Raw genomic sequence first — 24,041 nt, 5'->3', positions numbered from 1 at the left:
GATAGTTAACTAACACCGGGGCGACAATAAACGAAACAAAAAAACAACGCACCGAGCTGTAGGTAAAGAAACGAGAGAGCGGACGATGAAGACACGTTTCTGAGGAGTTTAAGATTTAATTTTTTTTTAAAATGCTGCGAGGTTTAAACGGCGCTGGTTTTAGGGCGATTTGCTCCAAGAAGCTCCTGAAGGACGTACGGAGGCTGCACAGGTAAAAACATGAGAGTGTAAAGGCTGTTTGAGGACACGGCTGCAGAAAAAAGGCCCGTCTAGTTAAACGTGTTATGACAGTGGATGTGAATGAACGTATTCTGACAATTAAAAGCAGGACGGTTGTCTGGAAAAGTCTGATTCATTCATTTACAGCGGCGTTTTGCAGTGTTTTTATTATCTACTACATGCGCTTTTTGGCTGTGCATAACTAGTGTTATGAACTGGGCTTGGAGCTGAGATGTGCACGGAACAAAACTGTAGTGAACAAATAGCATATTAATGTTGTTCCAGTGAGAGTTGTGTCATAGAGGCATGCATTTTGAAAGTTAGAAACTGGAGCTTGTTAAACTTTTGCAGTTGACAGTTGTCACACCCAGTTTGTAAAATCAGACAGGCAGCGATTAAGAGACTGTTTCGTGGATTTGGATTATGGATTTGCACACTGTCTATAATAAACACTGTTCAGAAGGCACATGAAATTATTGCTTTTTTCATGAGAGTGCTGCAGTTCAGGATGTGCTGCCAGCCTCTGGAGTAGTGGGTTGGGTAGTGGGGACAGAATGAAAACATCTATACATGATTGTGCTCAATCAAATTAGGACTTGTGCGATAAATGATTTGCTTGTCAAGTACACAATAATAACCTAATTTCTGTGCACAGACTGCCCACCTGTCTGTCTATCTTCAGAGTTGGCACACAGGGTCAATGTTTAGACAAAGTTACTGTGTCATTGTCCCTAGTTGAGTTTTTACATGAGCTGTTTGTTATTCAAAATTTTCACAAAATGAAATGAAAATCTACAGCCTACTAAGGATGCACCAAGCTTTAAGCTTAAGTATCTGCCGATACCTGATATCAACCAATACTGAGAGCATTTACTTTCTTCTTTGTATTAAAAAAAATTTTAAAAAAATCAAATAATATTATACTTTCTGGGCCAATCTGACCAGTAAAGTCTTGTTGCACTATGGGCACCAGTTGAGTATGTTATCAGCAAGAGCCCAGCAATCATTTCATTATTATTGAAGCAAAACTTTTCAATTATTACCTGTAAAAATCGCTTAGCATTTGAAGTGAATCAGATACTTTTCAATAGTTGAATACTATACTTTCTATACTAGAAACTGACTCCATTCATTCCTTTGGATTAGTTTCAGTTACCCATGTTTTGTTTTTTAGAATTAAACTTGGCCTAAATTGAACTTTACTCTTTACATTTTATTAACAGATTTTTTTTTCTTCAGAATTCCCAGGACTTTTTGGCAGAAGATTTCCAGTTCTAGGTTTTGGACGTGTGTTTGTCATTATTTTCTTTAAGGCTTTCTATAAACCTGGTTCCATGGAGAATGTGGCGTGCAGCTTGGTTTTGTAACAGCTTTTCATGATCTGGGCTATAAGAAGAGTCATTCTACAAGTTTTGACAAGTCTGTACCAATTTAGGTGTTTATGCAATTGTTGGCATTGTGCTCCTAAGAACTATCTAAGGACATTAATCTACTTATGAACCTAAATGTCTCATAGGGAATATATGGACTGCGACTCAAAGGGAATGTTCTGTTTCCCTTCCAAAGTTGGAAAAATTTATTCTTTCTTTATAAAATAGTATCAAGCACAGTCGATAAAAAATATTTGAATGTTAACAATAAAAATGTGGTTAAGAATACATTGAAATTCACATATGTATGTGCTACTTGGGTTTGATGACTTTCTATGATGGCTCTATCATCACTAAGCACTTAAAGGTGCACTAAGAAACTTTTCTGGTGGTCAACCATCTGCTTGTCTCCATGGAGATGTTATTGCTTTGCCTGAAATACTCCACAGTTTATGTTTTTATCGCTAAAACATTATTTTAAAAGTGAAAAAGGAGTTACCTCTCCACAGATGTGACCTGTAACTTGGCCTTGTGGTATCGCAGCTGCTTGTTTCCATGGAGATGTTTAATTATACTTAATGTCATGCTTTGGAATATTCCAGGAAAAGCAAAAGCATCCACATAGAGACAAGCAGGTCATGGACACCACTAGAAAAGTTACATAGTGTGCCTTTAATAAAAACCCCACTGAGAACTAACAAAGTGCAAAATATTACAGGGTACAGTGAGTATGAATTGATGACAAAATCAATATAGAGTAGGATTGTCAAAAGCATCGATGATCAGATATTAATCAATAGTAAAATTTGTATCAAAACTAGATACTCGTTTGAGCAGGTATCGATACGAAGGACCACTATGGAACCTACCTGCAGCACTGAGGGATAACACAGATATAAGGCCACATGGAAATATAAAAGAAAGTACTACCATTTAAGTAGTGGGCTAGATAAAGGGAAGAAAAAAAAACTTGATTGGTGCATCTCTGTTTGGAAGTAGAACTTGTGTCAGTATCTGCTGTAGGACTAAGATGAGATACACAAAGCACACCTGTCGCTTAATCCTAACACTGAAACAATAGTCCTCCTTCCCACTTTGTTTTGAGATTGTTTTGTGGCTTTTGAGGTCTTAAGAGCTCATCACACCTCACTCTGGGTGGTATAAGAGGTGTAAGGAGACAAAAGATATGGAAATTAGGTCTTTAACTGCAGCCTTTATAAATGACGTTATACTCGATCTTATAGCTCTAATAGCCTGTTGAAGGTAACACCCCTTCCCGCCCGCATCACTGGTTTAGCAGGGAGTGGGAGTCAATCAAACCTGTTGCTAACGCTAGTGGGAACCACCTCAGGGAAAGAAGGTTTGTCTGTTATTAATGTTCATATCTTGATTTACACAATAGTGAAATAAAAACCCCAAGATCATGTAGAGCGGTTTAATAAGAAGATTATACCAAATGACGAGTCTGACAGCAGCAGTTACAGAGAGAGGGGACACAGTTTTTCAATGTAAAGTGAATTAGAGCCAGAGTCGATGAAGCCGGAAGTGCACCCATGATCACATCCTATTTGGATGTGATCATGGGTGGCGGCTAGTGCGTTAGCTATGTCCCCCTGTATATTAAGTCTATAATAAATACAAAAAAGCTCATTCACTTCTCCTTCCTGCTGTTGTCTCATAAATCCTTATAATCTAAATATAAACATTCATCAACAAATACAATTTATGACATTTAGTTTTAAACTGTTCACCACTGTGACAACAGTCATTCTGAAACCAATGGATTGTCTTTTTCTGAAATGATTTGACCCCATCTGCCTTCTAAACGATACATTGATCCAATAAAGTTTCCAAAATGTTATTCTTGTTTATAGAAAATCTGCACTGGATTGTCTGTGGCACGCGATGACACAGAGGAACTGTTTACCTCTGCCATAATGAGTTTGTCTGTTTCTCATTATCTCAAACTAAGATGCAGACAGTTTCCACTCTGCTTTTGTATGCACAGAACTTGGACAGTGCTTAGTTTTTCAGACGTTCTTACTTAAAGATACAGTATGTAACTTTCTGGAGGCAACATGACACCAACATGACACCTGTATGATTCCATAGAAAGGTAAATATGGTGGAAGATTATAGCCTAATAGGACTGGGATGAGACTATAGACCAGGGGTCACCAACAGAGTGCCCGCGGGCACCAGGTCGCCCCCAAGGACCACATGAGTCGCCCGCAGGCCGGGTCTAAAAATAGCACAACTCACAAATGAGCTGAATCTAAAATTTAATTTTATTCTGGGTTTTTTTTATCACCCTTGCATTTATATAGATTTTAAAATGACAATATCTTATACGTGAAGTTTAGATGAGTTAAGGTGAACTCTGACCTACTCAGTTAGTATTGTGCGCATAACAAAACCAGTGCTCAGCTAGCGAGCGCAGTGAAGATGCACGCTGAATGCAGTTTCTTACGCCACAAACATGGCAGAAAAAAAGATCACTTTCACAACTAATTTTACGACTATAAAAGAAACTTACGTGTTTCTCATCTGCGGGGGGACACTGCACTACGTCTCACAAAAGCTCCATGCTAACTACCCACCAGGACGTGCACTACGGGCAGAAAACTGTTTGTATTAACCCGCTCTGCATGATCCTGGGTTTTTAATTTCACTATTGTGTCTGTAAATCAGCATATGAACATTAACAAGAGAGACATCTTCTTTCCCTGAGGTTGCTTCCACTAGTGTTAGCAACAAGTTTGATTGACAGTGTTGCTAACTAAGTGCCCGCTCCCTGCTAAACCAGCAGTGCATTCCAAATATGGAATTCTGCTTCAAATTGACCGCTATAACTGCTAGCCTTGATTAGCTTTGTTTGACTGGAAGCACGAAAATGCCCTTCCCCAAGGCCAAATGAGAGACTCCTTTTCAGCAACCTTTAACAACCAAAGAGCCATTTGGACATGGGTTCCATGGAAAAGAAAATACTGGGAGCCGCAAATACTTTCTTTCTACTTATCTAAAATGAAGATAACACTGTATATATTGTCTTTTTCCTTTACTCTTTGTATAAACAACTATAGTATTTGCAAAATCTCTGCATAAATATTTTTTGACCTGGTTAATGCTCCTGAACCTCTGCACAGCGTCTACAAATTGGGGGCTGAAGTCACTTTCATTTTTATGAAGGACCATGAGCTGTCGTCTGTGAGGCATGAGCACTGTTTGTTTTTAACATAGTTCATGGTGGAGAATAGCTGCTCACAGATGCATGTGAATCTGATTCACAGGACTCCAAATGCAGGTTTTTTCAAGTTTATGTCAGTGTCAGGGATGGAAAGTCTCGATAAATGCACAATGTTTTGGCAGGTATACCGGCTTTTGCAAATGTGACGCAAAAACAACTAACATGAATAAAATACCCTTCAGTTAAATACTTATAATTTATTTTTCCAAGCCGCAGTAAAAGGATGAAAGAGCCGCAGGTTGCCGGCCCCTGTCCCTGTGTGTGCCCAGTCCTCCACAGTGGACTATGGACCTCTAACCTAGTAACTCATATAATTTATAAGCTTTAATGAGAGAGCAAAGTTTTGCCAGAGATATTGCACTTATTACTTCCACCTTTTCCAGTATCATACTTGGCTGGATGATATGACAAAAAAAATCAGTGTTTCCTTTTGTTATTACATTTTTGATTCTGTCTTATCTTGTCTGACTAAAACAAACAGACTTTTAATCTTTGCCATTTAACACAAAAATACCCTGTATAAAGAAGTGGACTAAGTGAGTGTGACGTCAGCCACAGCAATTAGCTCCAAATGAAGCTCATTGAGGCTAGAGCAGTTATAGGGGCAAATTTGGAGCTGAGTTCCATATTACGAAATCTGATCGTATCATAGCAACCAAAGAGCCAATCCAGTGCGAGGCTGTTGAAGGTAATGCCCCTTCCTACCCGCACCACTGGATTAGCAGGGAGCAGGCACTTAGCAACGCTGTCAATCAAACCTGTTGCTACAGGAAGTGACCTCAGGAAAAGAAGGTGCCTGATTTGTCTTTTATTAATGTTCATATCTTGATTTAGAGATACTATAGTGAAATAAAAAAAATAAAAAATAAAAAAACAGGATCATGTAGAGCAGGTTAATATGAACATTAAAGACCAAAATGACAATTCTGACAGCAGCAGTTACAGAGAGAGGGGTTTTTCAGTGAATTGGAGCCGGACGTGTGGCCATGATCACTTCCTATTTCATCCATTTATACATACAGCCTATAGTGTGAACTCTGCTCCACACCACATGTTTTTACTGACAGAGGATTGGATGTGGACCCAAGCAGATGAGTGACAACAAACATGACTGAATCATGATCTCGATTCAAATTGGATTAACTGCCAGCCATAACCCAAACTACTGAGTTGTGATCAAAACTAAACAGCCTCTTCATTGGTTCTATCCACTACTCTGGGCTTCAGTCACAGAAAAATGTCCCTTCATTACCTCGTAGTGCCATATTTATGCAGACTTGTTTTGTACAGTATTGTCTATCGTTTATGACGATCTTTCAACAAATATTTCTCAAATGGGTTTCTTGTAATGTGAGATCTCTTTGGGAAAATATAAAATGTTCCTGTTGTGTTCCTTTCCTGGATCCCATTCTTGATCAAGTTTTTCTGTAAGGCCGGGCATTGATGTGGTTAAAAACGGCAGTGCGTGTTTCAACAACATATTTTATTATTTTTGTAGAGAAGGTGTTGATGCAATGGTTGATATTTCCTCTAGGGGCGCCCCAATACGATACTGGTATAAAATAATCGAATATCGGCACTGATGCTGAAAACTTAGCTGGATCTGGTATCGGTTCCATTATATCGATTCAGTTGATATCCTGGTTGGGCCTTTAACAGGCTGTAACGAGACGTTTCATATTTTTCATTTATATAAAGTTGTTCAATATTTATTTGAAAGATAGATAACGGTTACATAACACTATTGGATCTCTTGTGTAATAACTGTGTTCTAAGGAAATAAGTGTCATTCTCCATTTTATAAACTGGTACCAGTTAATATTGGGTTAATATGGTGGGGCTTTAGAACCAAAGTTTCAATCAAATAACCTGGCTCAAAAACAGTGAATCTCCTTTAGAGTTATTTTGGCCCCTAGTCCTACTATCAGAAATTATTAAAATTAAATGTTTTAACATGAACAAAACCAAAACCTTTTGCAAATAAACAAATGGAAAACATTTGTCAAGAGGATTAGTTGTTTTAGTTTTAGTTCTAGAGAGTTGAGTGATATTGTGATGAGTGAAATGTGCCTCTGTTTGTGTTTTCCAGCTCTTATGATGTGGCCATAGTGGGCGGAGGCATTGTCGGTTTGGCCACATCCCGAGAGCTGATTCTCCGACACCCAAACCTCAGCTTCATCCTGGTCGAGAAGGAGAAAGAGCTATGTAAGAAAAATACAAACACAAGCACCAAAAATCTGATCATTGTCTGATTTCTGGAGTAATCAAGATTTAGGGCTGCAAGATTAATCACAATTAAAACAAAATTCTGTACTGTACAGGAGACACGGCACAGAGGAGATTGATTGACGGTGGTCTACAGTCCCTTAGCCAATCGGGACGCAGAACGCAATGCACGTTATACATTGTAAAAAAGAGTATAGAATTGCACTGGGAAAATCCGCGAAACAGTGAGACTGCGAAGTTTGAACCGCGATATAGCGAGGGACAACTGTACTGTGATTCTTGCATTCGTTTGTCAGTTGGATGGAGCGCGTGATTGACAGGTGGACTGGTGCAGCATCTGAAGTGATGTGACGTTGTATCGGACTGTTGTGTGAAAGAAGAAGCTGAGTCCATAGGCAAAGCCCTCCATTTACAGCTCAATATACGTTCCACCCATAGACTGTCTAAAAAAGTGGACTAAGTGAGTGTGACTTCACTACAGCATTTGGCTCCAGTCAAATGAAGCTCATCAAGGCTAGCAGTTATAGGGGCCAATTTGGAGCCAGGTTCCATAGTAGGAACTCCGACTGCGAGTATCATAGCAACCAAAAAACCAGTCCAGAGTGAAGCTGCTGATAGTAATAGAAAGTTGAGTATCTTTGAACATGTATTCGGGAGTACACTTTAAACACTGTCCCAGTTTGTATGTCATAGTGAAAGGACCAATACTGACGCAAATAATCTAGTCTTAAATTTGTTTAAAAAGGTCATTTATACGCGCGCCTCATTCACTGGTGCAGGACTTCCTCACACTGTTTCAAAAAGACCCACAAAGAAACATTTAGCTGCAGATGTTACTGATTTGATGTGGCTGTTAAAGTTGGATTATCTGATTACTCTGGTTTGTGAATGTATCCTCTATAGATTAATAAGAGCTTTAGGGTGTTTTTCAACAGTCCAAGAGTACACAGTTTATGGCTTTGGGTGAGGACCAAGATATGTGGAGGCGGAGCCAAAACAAGCTTCTTCCATTGGCTACAGGGATTTTACAAAAGCAAATGTGCCCTGATTATTCTCAAACAAACTATACATTGCTATTGTCCATTTTAAAGTTTCAAAGTCAATTTTTTGTAGAGACAACTCAAAGTGCTTCACTCAGAATCACAATACATAAATGTTTGGACCAACCCTCTCATTCAGTGTTTTTTCTTTATTTTTTTTAGATATGCACCAAAGACATCAAATATATGAAGCAAGATATATGGAAAAATATAGTAAAGAAAAAAAGTGAAATAAGCCTACTAAATGTAATGTCTTCCTCAGGGCCAGCTTCCCCACAGAAGCTTTGTCGAGAAATATTTAGTAGAGTTATTTACATTTTTTTCTTTACTATGTATTTCCATGTATCTTGCTTCATATATTTGATGTGTTCTGTGTGTATAAAAATGAGAGGGTGGATCCAGTGAGTTCACATAATTTACGCAGATCAAATACAAAAGTCATGACAGTTAACACTTTCAAGTCAACAAATTATTATTAGAGATTGTCCGATGTCCGATATGATCCCCCCCATATGATCCGCGGATATTTTTGGGCAGATTTTGATTATTTTACCCAATTTAAATGTTTTTATCAGTTGAAATCAGAGCTAATCACCGATCTGTTCCACTGTTATTCATTTATTTATTTATGTCTATCCCTGCCCCCCCTCTCTCATCCTCCTCTCTTGCTTTCTCTCATGCTCTCTTTGTTTGTCTCTTCTTTGCTATCTTGTCTCTTTTGCTCTCCTGTGCTGTCTCTTGTGCTCTCCCCTTTTCTGTCAGTCTCTGTCTCCCTCTTCCTCTCTCATTGTGTTTCTACTTCTGTCAACACCCCTCTCTTTCTCACCCTCCTCACTCTCGTTTTCTCTCACCCGCTTTCTGTGTCTGCCTCTCTCTCCCTTTCTCTTCTCCCCCTCTCCCTCTTTCCCTCTCTCTTCTCCCTCTCTTTCCTCTCGCTCTATCTTTCTTCTCTCCCTCTTTCTTCCCCCTCCCTCTAACTTTCTCTCTCCCCACCATCTCTCTCCATCTCTCTCCTTCTCATCCTTCACTCTCTCGTCTCGTTCTCCCCCCTCCCTCTACTTTCCTTCTCCTTCTCATCCTTTGCTCTGTCATTCTCCCCTCCCTCTACTTTTCCCTCATCCATCGCTCTGTTGTTCTCCCCTCCGTCCCTGTAGCTCTCCATCAGAGTGGCCATAACAGTGGAGTGATCCACAGTGGTATTTACTACACCCCTGGCTCTCTGAAGGCTCGTCTCTGTGTTCGAGGAGCAACTTTGGCATATGAATACTGCGACAAGAAAGGGCTCCCGTACAAGAAATGCGGCAAGGTCTGGAACCATGACACTGAACTCTCCTGTGAACCATAGGGACATGTGCCCAAGTGACTGCTATTAATGATTATATCAGGATAATTATTAAAGTTGCTGACAGTTTAAAAATGTTATGAATATGGCTAATTATAATTTTAACATTATGGACAAGTTCCATATTTAAACTGTTATAGTGCTGTACTTTGTTATAAGTGAAAACAACAGTGATCCAGAAGAGATCATGAAGGAGAAGTAGGTTTGTTCTGCACATTCTGGAGATGTAATGAGGATTATGTCCCATTTACGATGATTTCTACACTTTACTCTCTCTCACGATAAACCATATTATTGTTTATCGTCCCATCTCTACTGCAGACGACAGGCTGGTAGAATAAATGTGGTATATTCATAGACTGTAAAGAATTGGACTAAGTGAGTGTGACACTAAATGAAGCTTGCAGTTATAGGGGCCAATTTGGAGCAGAGTTCCACTTTTGGAATTCCGACCACAAGTACCATATCAACCAAAGAGCCAATACGGAGCGAGGCTATTGAAGGTAACGCCCATTCCCAACCGCATCACTGGTTTAGCAGGGAACAGGCGCTTCAATCTAACCGGTTGCTAACGCTAGCGGGAGCAATGGGGAAAGAAGGCACCTGATTTGTCTGTTGTTAATGTGCAGATCTTTAGTTCTGGACATAATAGTGAAATAAATAACCCCTGTATCATGTAGAGTGGGTTAATATGGACATTTTAAGACCAAAATGACGACTCTGGCAGCAGCCGTTACAGAGAGAGGGACCACAGTTTTCAATGTAAAGTGAATTGGAGCCAGAGGTGTAATAATGGGCGCTGGAAGCGCGCCCATTATCACTTCCTTTATGTCCATTTACATATACAGTCTATGATCCAGCAGTGATTTCTTGCATTACACTGAAACTGAACTGTGTATTTTCTTGCAGCTGATTGTGGCGGTGGAGCAGGAGGAAATTCCCAGGTTAAAAGCTTTATATGAAAGAGGCCTAAAGAACAATGTCCGAGACATGAGTATGGTGGACGCGAAGGGCATCAGGGAGCGGGAGCCATTCTGCAGGGTAACACACTCATGCAAATGATACCGGTGTTGTACTGTCTGTCTGTAGGGTTTGTGACTACTTTTTTATTTGAATTGGATTGTTGTAGGCAACAGTTGTCATAGTTTGAAAATAATGATGTCATACTGTCAGGATTCCAGTTTTTCCCTGTGTTTCTGTGCTGTCTCCCTCCTCCAATCTGTGTCGCTATGCCTGGAGCTGGGTGGAGAGTCTGGCACCACCCTCACCTATGGTTACCACCCGCTACTCACTTGGAGCCCATCAGCAATCAAGCTGGACTGCAAAGACTCTGCTCATGTCTCCACATGCTGCCAGATCATCAGTCTATCCTCCCGTGACCCTGTTTTTTGGACCCGCCGATCACCTCAGCCTCTGACCCAGCTCCCAACGCCCAACCTTTGTATTTTCTTTGACTTAAACTTTCTTCAATTTTTGAGTCCTGTATCTGCACCTTTGATCCTCCACTCATTACGACATGTACCTTACTTCTGCGTCCAATGGAATCCCAGATTCAGATTACAACATTGATATTTGGCACATTGATATTTGGCACAATTACCATGGTGACACATTATGCACACATCAGCAAGCATAGCCAAAACTGTTTTTAAAAATGTATTTGAATAGCACATTTTCAGGAGTCTTCGTGGTCCTGTTTATGTGTTTGATTTTTTAACAAAAGAAGTGAGAGGGACTAACTGAAAAAACTGTTTGCTAATGCTAGCTAGCTTGTGGCTATGTGAGAGGGAGGCTCAACAGGTGAGCACAAATCAGCTCACCTGTTGTACTTCCAACTAAGTCAGTTCTTTATGGTCAGATTGTGTTAAAATTGGTTTAGAAGGGAGCAGGCTCTTAGCAGCGCTGTCAATCAAACCTTGCTAACATTAGTGGAAGTGACCTCAGGGAAAGAAGGCACCTGATTTGTCTGTTATTAATGTTCTTATTTTGATTTACAGAATAAAAACTCCAGGATAATGTTGAGCGGGTTAATATGAACATTTAAGACCAAAATGACAAGTCTGACAGCAGCAGTTACACAGAGAGGGGACACAGTTTTTCAGTGTAAAGTGAATTGAAGCCAGAGAGGTCCAATTTGAAATGTGGCAGCTAGCATGTTAGCTGTGTCCATTTATGTATACAGTCTATTTATTAAAGTTTAACTTGGAGTAACAGAGTTACAGACGGAGCAGTGTCTCTAGTTAGCGTCACTCACCCAGGGAATGTTGATAACATCAGGTGCAAAGTATTTATACAGTGAGGTCTCAGCCACTAATGGAGATGATCAGGTTCAACATGTGTGCATTTACCTTTTGGATCTTTCATGGTAAAGTACAATGTAATCAATAGGAACACTGCCCCCTTCGGGGAGTATGACGTCATCACATTCTACAATCCAAACAGCACCAGTCTGTCCTACAGCAGTGTCTCTCAAATGTGTTTTCTTCAGGGTATAATGGCCATAGACTCCCCGTACACTGGCATCGTGGACTGGAGGATGGTGGCACTGCGTTATGGTCAGGACTTCGAGGAGGCAGGTGGCCGAATCGTCACGGAGTTTGAGGTGAACGACATCTCCATGGCAACGGAGAGTCCAGAGGGAAGTACAGAAGGTGAGATATCCTCTGAAATGTGGGGATTTTGGAAGTGAAAAGTCATTATTAATTTGGGTTAAATTGAATGTATTGTTTTGCATTTTGTAGGAATGAAGTATCCAATAGTAATTAGAGACACAAAGGTAAGTAAGACGTCCACAAAATATTTATTATAGGTTATAGTTTTTATTTAAAGGTACACTATGTAACTTTTCTGGCTGAGGGTATGCGTGATTGTCTCCATGGAGGTGTTATTCCTTTGTCCGAAATGTTTAACGGTATGGCATTAAAGTTATCTATATCCATGGACAAACACGTGACATCACCAGGCCAAGTTACAGGTGAGATTTGTGGAGAGGCGTGCTCACTTACAACAAGAGTGCATAGTTTTCGAGATATAGTCTTTTCTTTTAGAAACTATTAACCAGATATTCTATGTTCTTAATATTCCCGCTCTAGTCGTCTGTTTGTGCTCCCATCCATAGACTGTTTATATAAATGGACATAGCTAACGCGCTAGCTGGTGCGTTCTAAATAGGAAATAATCATGGGTGCACTTCAGGCTTCGACTCCAATTCGCTTTACATGAAAACTGTGTCCCCTCTCTCTGTAACTGCTGCTGTCAGACTCGTCATTTTGGTCTTAAATGTTCACATTAACCCGTTCCACATGATCTTGGGGTTTTATTTCACTATTGTGTCTGTAAATCAAAATATAAACATTAATAACAGACAAATCAGGTGCTTCTTTTCCCGAGGTTGCTTCCATTAGCTTTAGCAACAGGTTTGATTGACAGCGTTGCTAAGCGCCCGTTCCCTGCTAAACCAGCGGTGCAGGCGGGAAGTGGCATTACTGTCAACAGCCTCGCTCTGGATTCACTCTTTGGTTGGCTATGATACTCGTGGTTGGAATTCCAAATATGGAACTTGGCTCCAGCAAATTTGAAGCCGAGCTATGGATGACGTCACTTCCCTAGTCCACTTCTTTATATAGTCTACGCTCCCATCACAAAGATTCGCCAAAGAAACGATGTGTATCCATAAAACCCACAAGAGTCAGCATATTTGCTCACCTGTGTTGAAAACAGTGAGTACCTGGCCGCGTTCCATCGTTAAACCAATGAAAGGCCAGGAAAATGTTCACGCTTACCTAACGCTGCATCTGATTGGTCACCTTTATAGGTTTTTTATTTTATTTATTTCAAGCACATGTATCAGGTACACTTAAGATGTCTGTGTAGACCCTCAGTCATCCAGGTCTGATCCATAGCAAATGACAAAGTTCAAATCTGTCAACTGGACAAATCGTTGTAGGAGTGAAGACGTTTGGCTGCTCATCCAAGCGGCTTCTTCAGTTCTGGTCAGATTGCTGGTGGCCACTTCCTTATATCTGTCTGAAGGGAGGGGCTAACCACACTGAAACTGTAAACTGTAGTAAAGCTGGCTAATCGGACCAAGAGACGCAAGACTCGGGGAAATTTTACAGTGTTTATTTACAGATGTGAAAAAACAGTCAATAATGTGGGTAGAGCTGGCGGGGTACAGGGGGCAAGGTGCAGGCCGGGATCCAGGAGCAGGACGGGGAGTGCAGAGGAGACGGTGCGGACGGCGCCGGAGCGGGGAGCAGGATGCGAGCCGAGATCCGGGAACATGGGGCGCAGGTAGGGAGAAAGGTCGACCAGAGCCAAGGAGAGGAGCAGGTGCAGGGCGAGGTCCAGAAGCGTGGAGTGTAGAGACGAGACGAGACAAGACTGTACCAGGACTGGGAAGCAGGAGCAGAGCCGGGAGCGCGGGAGCTGGGACGGTCCACAGAGAGCAGGATCTGAAGAGCAGCATAAAAATTCCAATGAGCAAGGTAACAAGAGCAAAAAATACCAAAAAGTAAGCGCAAGCTAGATATTCACGTTGACACGCGGACGATCTGGCCCCGTGTGTATGGTCCTGGCTCCTCTTATCCACGGCAGGTGGTGTTGATTGCGCTGATGAGCTGCAGGTGCGCGCGGAATGAGCCAGGGGCTCAGCCCGGCTCTGGCTCCGGCAGGTGGGGGAGGGCGAGAACAGGGTAGGAGGCAAGACAAGGACCGGGAAAGTGCGGATCGTGACATAAACAGCTATTGTCTCCAGTTTCAGCTGAGTCTACCCTATTCAGCCCTTAACGACCTTGCTATTGTTCACATCGTTCTGGGTCTGAGGATGGAGTTGTAGATGGGGGAGAGATTATGTCTCAGGCAATACAATGTTACAATGTGGCCAAACATCTGAAGACCATCCTGGCTCCTCTGGTGGGCAACACTGAGCACCATATTGAGAACACAGCGGAATTTGTAAGCAAAATCAAGCATCTTCAATTTGATCCGGATGAGACCATGGTTTCATTTGATGTGACGTCTCTTTTCACTCATATCCCCACGTCAGTAGCGGTGGAGGCAGCAAAGAGGAGACTACTGCAGGATACTAAGCTAGAAAAGGGAACTAAACTCACACCGGCCAAATCTGCAAAATGCTGGAAATTTGCCTTAATATCACATATTTTCAGTTTAGAGGAAACTTCTACAGGCAAATCCACGGCTGTGCCACGGGCTCACCTGTCTCTCCTATCATGGCTAATTTATACATGGAACAATTTGAACAGGAGGCTTTGGCCTCATTTCCAGGTACTTCACCCACACATTGGTTTTGATATGTGGATGACAACTGGACTAAAATCAAAATTCAGGATCTGGAGCTTTTACGGCACATATTAATGCTGTCGATCCAAACATCAAGTTCACACGGGAAGAAGCCAAGGAGAACAAACTGGCCTTTTTAGATTGTGCAGTAACAATAGGAGAGGACAGACGACTCCAGGTAGAAGTTTACAGGAAGCCCACACATACGGACCAATACCTGCTGTTTGACTCACACCATCCACTGCAGCACAAACTCGGAGTGATCCGGACACTACAACACAGAGCTCAAGTGGTGCCCACAAACACAGAGGGAAAAGTGAAGGAGGAGCAACATGTGGAGAAAGCCCTCTCTGCTTGTGGAGATCCAAAATGGGCCTTCAATAGATCTAAGAGCTAAAAAACAGGACAATAGGAATCTGAACCTAGAAGGAGAGGTGTTACCATCCCTTACACTGCGGGTGTGTCTGAAAAACCTCAGAGAATCTTCAGACAGTATGAGATTCCTGTCTTTTTCAAACCCACAAACACTTTAAAGCAAAAATTGGTTCACTCTAAGGACAAAACCTCGAGCCATAAACAAAGTAATGTAGTCTACTCCATTCAGTGTAGTGAAGAGTGCAGTGAGCGTTACACTGGAGAAACTAAACAGCTGCTCCATAAGAGGATGTACCAACACCGACGGGAGAGTTCCTCTGGACCCCAGTCCACCGTGCATCTCCATCTTAAAGACACTAACCACTCCTTTGAAGATAGCGAAGTTCAGATCTTAGCCAGAGAAAATAAATGGTTTGAGAGAGGAGTTAAGGAAGCCATTTTTGTTAGGAAAGAGAATCCTTCCTTAAACAGAAATGGGGGCCTGAGACATAATCTCTCCCCCATCTACAACTCCATCCTCAGACCCAGAACAATGAGAACAATAGTAGGGTCGTTAAGGCTGAATAGAGTAGTTTCAGCTGAAACGAGACAATAGCTGTTTACAGTTTCAGTGTAGTTAGCCCCTCCCCTCAGTTAGCCACCAGCATTCTGACCAGAACTGAAGAAGCGGCTTGGATGAGCAGCGAAACGTCTTCACTCCTACAAGATTTGTCCAGTTGACAGATTTAAACTTCGTCGTTTGCTACAGGTACACTTAAAGCACATTTCACAAATGAATCCTTATATAAGGTCGAAAAGGAGTGGGAAGAAGAAAACTTATAAAGTCCCACCTCTATCTTAAATTAATCTCTTTTTTTAGCCAATCACTGTCTCTAATCCCTCCTGTTAGTCTTGTTTACTTCCCGAAACAAAAGGAAAACTTTGTTCCTATGAACGAGACAAAACAGAGTCTGACCTGTCCACTTAGTAAAATAACAAGACCCATTACACTGACAGTAACTATAATGGTGCGGAAGCAGAGAGACATTAGTTAAAATACTTGTTACTGGTAAAAATAACACTCTTTCAACACAACTTTCATTTTGCACTGAAAATGTATGAATTACATCCTATCCTAATTAATTGCATCCTAGTTTAAAAATGTTGTTTTGTTGAATTGAAGTCAGTATTAAGTCATTTCCTTACAATCGAAAGCTCCACATTGGTACCATCATGACAACATGAATAAAAATACTCAATCTTTGCTCCTCGTATTAACTCTTTTGCCTTTATATTGGACCTCGTGTGCAGGGAGAGGAGGTGCGTTCCCGCTTCGTGCTCACCTGTGGGGGGTTGTATTCAGACCGGCTTTCTCAGATCTCCGGCTGCAGCAGAGAACCTCGAATCGTCCCATTCAGAGGAGACTACCTGGTCCTGAAGCCTGAGAAGCACTACCTAGTCAAAGGCAACATCTACCCAGTAAATGACAGTTCTAAACTTGGACTTTTAATTGAGTGTAATTCTAGCTATGTAAGTGTAAGCAGCTACATTTAAAATCACAGAAGTCAATGAGTACCAGTACACGTCCCCGTCGTTCCAATGCACTCCTGTCTAACATCTGTCTCCTTTATTGACCTTATTCGGCCCCGCCCACTTTTGCCCCTAAATGCTCCAAACCGTGCTTTCTTTGTGGTGGCATTTCCGGTTAAGAGGGAATCCCATTCATTTCAAAGGAGAATTTGGGAAAAGTTTTGCAGTTAAAATCTGATATAAAATAGATGAATTTGTATAAAATGTTCAATTCTCATGTGACCAACAAGTCAACACTGCACCGATTCTCTGAAGGCTTTAAACGGCTCTGGGTCCCTATAGAACTTATTTGCTGTTAAGATCAACAGCCCCATGCAAAATAATACAACCCGAATGATTATGGCGGCACCCACGGCAACTTCTGGAATAAGGTGAACAAACCATCACATGGCTCTGCATTGCCTGCTCTGATTGGCCAAATCTCAAACAATATGTGGATTGCAGTTTAAAACAACTGTATCCAAAACTTGAACAGTTAAAAGATTTTTTTTTTTTCTAAAACTGCATTAAAAAGTAACTAGAACTTTCAGTTATTTTTTCATATTGCCTTTATACTTAGGTATAATTTTTAGCACTTTTTCTTTCTACCATTGAGTAAAAGTACTAAGTAATTAGTAATTAACTAAGTAATTAACTTTTCCCCCTCAATGCAACATGTTGAGTGCTCATCTTATTCCCAAATAAGGGAAGGGGTACCTCTACTGGTAGTTCTCTAGAAATTCCTTAATATCCATATAGCACATATATTTTTTGCAGATTGCCATGTTAGGGTTGTTTTTTTTTGTTTTTTTTATAGAACTGCATTGTGACACAATCATTTCTTTATATCATTTGTAGGTTCCTGATCCTCGCTTCCCGTTCCTGGGAGTCCACTTCACTCCTCGGATGGATGGTAACGTGTGGCTGGGTCCTAATGCGGTTCTGGCTTTTAAACGAGAGGGATATAAACTGTTTGACTTCAACGCACGAGACATGGTGGATGCACTCTCTTTCAGGTACAATACAATGTTTACTTACAATATAAACCTGAAATCTGATCGTTACCTGAAGCCCATTTCAGCCGCTTGTATCCGCGATCTTGTCCTTTCGGTCATTACCCAAAGCTCATGACCATAGGTGAGGGTAGGAACGTAGATTGACCGGTAAATCGAGAGCTTCGCCTTCCGGCTCAGCTCCTTCTTTACCACAACGGACCGATACAGCGACCGCATCACTGCAGACGCTGCACCGATCCGCCTGTCAATCTCCCGCTCCATCCTTCCCTCACTCGTGAACAAGACCCCGAGATACTTGAACTCCTCCACTTGGGGCAGAGACTCACCACCCACCCGGAGAGAGCAAACCACCTTTTTCCGGTCGAGAACCATGGCCTCGGATTTGGAGGAGCTGATTCTCATCCCAGCCGCTTCACACTCGGCTGCAAACTGCCCCAGTGCCTGCTGCAGGTCCTGGCTCGAAGAAGCCATCAGGACAACATCATCTGCAAACAGCAGAGATGAAATCCTGTGGTTCCCAAACCAGGCCCCCTCCGGCCCCTGGCTGCGCCTAGAAATTCTGTCCATAAATATAATGAACAGAACCGGTGACAAAGGGCAGCCCTGGCGGAGTCCAACATGCACCGGGAACAGGTCTGACTTACTGCCGGCAATGCGAACACAGCTCCTGCTCCGGTCATGCAGGGACCGGACAGCCCTTAGCAAAGAGCCCTGGACCCCATACTCCCAGAGCACCCCCCAAAGGACACCACGAGGGACACGGTCGAATGCCTTCTCCAGATCCACAAAACACATGTGGACTGGTTGGGCATACTCCCATGAGCCCTCGAGGACCTGATGGAGAGTATAGAGCTGGTCCAGTGTTCCACGACCAGGACGAAAACCACACTGCTCCTCCTGAATCCGAGGTTCGACTATCGGTCGGATTCTCCTCTCCAGTACCCTGGAATAGACCTTACCGGGAAGGCTGAGGAGTGTGATTCCCCTGTAATTGGAACACACCCTCCGGTCCCCCTTCTTATACAGAGGGACCACCGCCCCGGTCTGCCATTCCACAGGTACTGTCCCTGACCGCCACGTGATGTTGCAGAGACGTGTCAGCCAAGACAGCCCCACAACATCCAGAGACTTGAGGTACTCAGGACGGATCTCGTCCACCCCCGGAGCCTTGCCACCGAGGAGCTTGCCAACCACCTCAGTGACTTCAGCCAGGGTGATGGACGAGTCCGCCTCTGGGTCCCCAGTTTCTGCTTCCTCCTCGGAAGACGTGACAGTGGGATTGAGGAGATCCTCAAAGTATTCCTTCCACCGCCCGACAACATCCCCAGTCGAAGTCAGCAGCTCTCCACCCGCACTGTAAACAGTGTTGGTGAAGCACTGCTTCCCCCTCCTGAGGCGTCGGACGGTTTGCCAGAATCTCTTTGAGGCCGTCCGATAGTCCTCCTCCATGGCCTCCCCGAACTCCTCCCAACCCCGAGTTTTTGCCTTCTTCAGCTTGACGGCATCCCTTACTTCCGGTGTCCACCACCGGGTTCGGGGATTGCCGCCGCGACAAGCGGCTTGTAAGATATGAACATTAATAACAGACAAATCAAGTGCCTTCTTTCCGCGAGGTCACTCCCACTAGCGTTAGCAACCGGTTTGATTGACAGCGTTGCTAGGCACCCTTCCCCTGCTAAACCAGCAGTGTAGGCAGGAAGGGGAGTTAGCTTCAACAGCCTCACAGCAGATTGGCTCTTTGGCCGTTTCTTTTGTGCATATAACCAGAACTCATTATCGCTTTATTTGATATTGTAATACTGATATACTCGCTATACTCATGATAAATATTGAGCCCCAAAATATTCTATTGTTCTGTCATAGTAAAAGAAAAATTCAAATCTGTTGCTGGACAAAAAGTTAAAAGTCAATCCTCTAGATCAGGGGTGTCCAAACTTTTCTCATTAAGGGCCACATTTAAAAACACAGGCAAAGCTGAGGGCCGATTGAGGGCCCTAGACCTGTCGCCAATACAGTGAATATTTCAAATCTTCATTATTATTACAAGTTAGACTGAATCACTAGACCTTTATTCATGTTCCCTCAATGGGACACATTAAATATTTGATATGGGCTTGTTAAAGTAGATTTCCAGAAATGTACAATAAAAAGTACTGTTTAAGGTAATATGGGCCAATTCACCTCGAAGCTTGAGGGCCAAGAAAAATTGGTCTGAGGGCCGCATTTGGCCCCAGGGCCACAGTTTGGGCATGCCTGCTCTAGATGGATCACACCTGAACGACTGAGGGCTTACACGGACATTGTTCTTTCCTTTATTGAACGATAGGTTGATATAGTAATTATTATGACAGGTCTGATATGAAGCTTTGCGCCTTGTTTCATATGTACTGGTGTCTGCGTTAACAGAGGACTTCAGAAGCTGGTCTTGAGGAACATCACGTATGGTATGGGGGAGATGTACAGAGGCATCAACATTGCAGCACAAGTGAAAATCCTACAGAAATACATCCCAGAGCTGTCTGTCAACGACGTGCTCAGGTCAGAAAACACATTCAAACTCATTTATTATTATTCTATTTAATTATAGAACTGGAACCATTAAAGGAGCCACCGGGAGCATTGAAGGTTTACTATGGAACTGTTTGTATGTTTGTCTCCATGGAAATGTTATTCCCATAGACTGTATATAAAAATGGACATAGCTAACCTGCTAACCGCCGGGTCTCAAATAGAAAGTGATCATGGGCGAAAGTGATCCGGCTCCTGGTGATTCACCCCAGGCCGAGTTACAGGTCAGATGTGCAGAGAGGTGACCCCGTTTACAGTAAGAATGCGTGTGTTTCAAGGCCTTGTGTTTTAGCAAACAAACACCTGCTGTTGTGTAATGCTATAATGCGGAACATTTCAGGAAAAGCAATTCAGACAATGCACATGTTACACTGTTACATGAAAATAGAAATCATGTACCACCATTTAACATATCATAGCTAAATCTCATCTGCGTCCCTGAAACATACAAACATCTAGTGAATACTTTGCAGCTGATGTCATCAACATTCCCTGAGGGTGTGATGCTAACTACAGGCACTGCTCTGTCTGAAGTTTTGTTACACAAGTTAGACTTTAATTTGAGCTTTGTTTTAATACAATCTGGTCAGAGTTTAACTCCAACAGCTGAACAGATTTGTGCTGTTAAACAAGCCCCTCTCAAATAACATTACAGTCACAAGCTAGCTAGCATTAGCCAACAGTTTTTCAGTTTGTCCCCTCACCTTTTTATGTAAAATCAAACTTCTAAACAGGACCATGATCACAGGAAATTGAAAATGTGCTCTTTAAATACATTTTGTATTTTTTCTCGAGTTTTCAGAAGATCTTAAAACCTTTTTTTTGAGTGTTTGCTAATGTGTGCACTGTGTCACCATGGTAACTGCTGAACATGCCATCATAGACATACATGCAGAACACCCCAACCATGATGTCACCGCAAAGTGTCAAGTATCAATACCCCAAATGTATATTCATGTAACAGAAGTACGTCCTCTCTCTCAGGGGTCCAGCGGGGGTGCGCGCTCAGGCCTTGGATCGCGCTGGAAACTTGGTGGATGACTTTGTTTTTGACGGAGGTGTCGGAGACGTTGGCAGCAGAGTACTACATGTGAGGAATGCCCCATCGCCTGCGGCAACCTCCTCACTGTCCATTGCTGAAATGGTCGCGGATGAAGTGGAAAAACGCTTCTCACTGTAAAAAAAAACATGATACATCCAAAATGAAACTACCTCGGGATTTCATTAGGTCAAGGCTTAAAAACTATAGACATTTTTGTATCATTTTAGTCTATACTTCAGTTCACCTTAAAGTGCCCATATTACGCAATGTTCTGATCTGTTCTAATGTTGTTTCCTCATCACAAATAGACCTGGAGTTGTGTTTTGTTTCATTCAAACATGTTTAACACACAAACCCTGCATATTTAGTTCTTCTCTCAAACTGAAAACACTCTGTTCCACCTTGTGATGTCATCATGTGGTAATACAGGAAGTGCTCCACTGTGTTTTTAAACTCCACACACCTTCACTAGAATCATTTGGATCATTTCAGCCCTGGAATTTCCAGTCTCTACTGAACTAAAGGTAAAAGGAGCTGCCAACTACCACTTCATGACATCACAAGGTGGAACAGAGCATTTGAACTTTGGAGATGTAGACAGACTAATAATAAAGTGTTACTCAAACATGTGTGAATGAAACAAAACACAACTCCATGTCTGTTTTTGAGGAGGGAACAACATTAGAACATGGATTAAAACTACAAGAGTCAGTTTTGTGTAATAAAGGCCCTTTAAAGTCCATGTGACAGGTTTTCATGTTTTTCTAATTCTGACTTGGTTTGGTGGGATAGTAAGTGTAGTAAATATTTATCATAGTTTTACATCCGTTAAGTGCAAAGAAAGGTTGAGAAGAAGAAAGAAAAATACAGGAAGTCACCCTGAGTTTGAAAACAGAACCCTCTGCCTCTATCGTCAGCATGGACCATTTATTAGTATTGTGCAATTTAGACAGAAGTTTGGGCCCTTGTTTACATCACGGTTGCTCAGTAACAGTTATGACATTGGTGGTTGCCAGATTCATGAATGCAATGACATCATTGTATTATTGCGTTGTACTTTTTATGGAAGTATGTAAAAGGTAAATTCACAAATATTGAACCTGATCATTTCTATGGACCCTAAAACCCAAGATATTGTGACAAAAACAGTATTCATTTTAGCTGCCTGTTTGAAATACTATTGTCATCTGAAGCACAGCAGTTACCTCTACATATGTCATATCTGCCCGTGTCCAACCAAGAAGGAAAATTATACACTTAAAATCTCGAATACAATGAAAAATAAGTCACGTAACCTGTCATATGGACTTAAAGACTTTTACATTTGTGCCTATCTTTCTGTAGTTTGTGAATCATGGACTTTTACCACTGTGTTTTCACGCCACATATTTTAGAGCCATATCCCATGACGGTTTTGTAAGAAAATTTTTTATTTTTATGTTGTTGTTTTGTTTGTTTTTTAAATCCATGCCATATGAGTTAAGTTAATCAAATTGAATCTTGGACTTTTAAATCGTTTACAGCAGAAAACATTAGATTTGTAGATCTGTTGTCTGCTCCTGGAATAATTCTCAGGATCATTAATTAGTATCTCAAATCTTTTAGCATTTAAAAGAAACTTGCCCTTAAATTTGATTGATTGAATTAGGGCGGTTACCATAGCAATTCAAACTGCTCAAAACAAAATAAATTCTATCTATTAAAATGTCTAAAGTCGTCTGAATGGTCCCGTAACAGAAAACTGAAAACCTTGAACAGGCTTAAAGAGATTAAAAAGTAAACTTTACTATGTTGAAATGGGAAGTGTACTTTCAAAATCATGCCTTTAAGTTGGCACATGATGCCTTTTACCCATAGTCTGTTTATATAAATGGACATAGCTAACATGCTAGCCACCGCGCTCCAAACAGGAAGTGATCATGGATGCGCTTCCAGTGACTTAAAATGTTCGTATTAACCCGATCTACATGATCCCGGGTTTTTTTATTTCACTATTATGTCTGTAACTCAACATCTGAACATTAATAACAGTCAAATCAGGCACCTTCTTTCCCCAAAGTCACTCCCGCTAGTGTTAGCAACTGGTAATGCATTAAACGTTTTCATTTCCTCATCACAAACAACTCGAGGTATGTTTGTGATGAGGAAACAACATTAGATCAAAGTCAGATGAAAGTACAGAGCTAGTGTTAGCAAGACAGTGTTGCTAAGCTCCAGCTCCCTGCTAAACCAGCGGTGCGTTCGGGAAAGGGTGTTGCCTATACCTGCTCTAGCCTCAATGAGCTTCATTTGGAGCTGAACGCTGTGGTGACATCACACTCACTTCGTCCACTTCTTTACACAGTCTGTGCTTTTACTGTGTTTTAAAGTTTACTAAGTCATCATCTCAAGACTTGTAACTTGAATTCAGATAGTACTACTCTTTTGTTGTAGTTTTAGCAGAAAGGCTAACGAGGCTGCGGGTTGGTTGAGAATGTGGTCAGACATAAGCTGACGAGGAGCTGAAATCACTATATTTTGGAAATACTTTGACAAAACTTGTTGAATTGTTTAAATCTATCAATAGAAGCAGGTGTCAACAAAAATAACATTGCACTACAGTAATAACGAACATTACGGAACGTTTAGCCAGTTTTGGTGCTAGAATTCTAGATAGTTGGTGCTGGAGGGAGGTGATTGTTTCCATGGTATAATACGCTATGAACAGGCCTCAGCTGATTTTTAACAGTTTTATGCTTTGATTTTAT

The 24,041-nt window shown here is 41.7% G+C and overlaps 1 protein-coding gene across 1 annotated transcript; it reads left to right on the top strand.

Annotated features, from left to right (window-relative positions):
• Nucleotides 1-37: 37 nt before the first annotated feature.
• On the top strand, nt 38-23,799 carry l2hgdh (L-2-hydroxyglutarate dehydrogenase). The gene is made up of 10 exons (XM_033988346.2): nt 38-211; nt 6,926-7,041; nt 9,257-9,408; nt 10,354-10,485; nt 11,933-12,095; nt 12,186-12,220; nt 16,411-16,578; nt 17,527-17,684; nt 20,091-20,222; nt 21,237-23,799. Exons 1-10 carry the CDS (start codon nt 132-134, stop codon nt 21,430-21,432), a joined length of 1,332 nt encoding a protein of 443 aa, XP_033844237.1. The 5' UTR covers nt 38-131; the 3' UTR covers nt 21,433-23,799.
• The last annotated feature ends 242 nt before the right edge of the window (nt 23,800-24,041 follow it).

Source organism: Periophthalmus magnuspinnatus, chromosome 22 (assembly GCF_009829125.3).
Source record: "Periophthalmus magnuspinnatus isolate fPerMag1 chromosome 22, fPerMag1.2.pri, whole genome shotgun sequence".
In the NCBI taxonomy this organism is placed as follows: domain Eukaryota; kingdom Metazoa; phylum Chordata; class Actinopteri; order Gobiiformes; family Gobiidae; genus Periophthalmus; species Periophthalmus magnuspinnatus.
The sequence above is the reverse complement of the archived record's forward strand: the minus strand, read 5'-3'. Positions and strand labels throughout refer to the sequence as shown.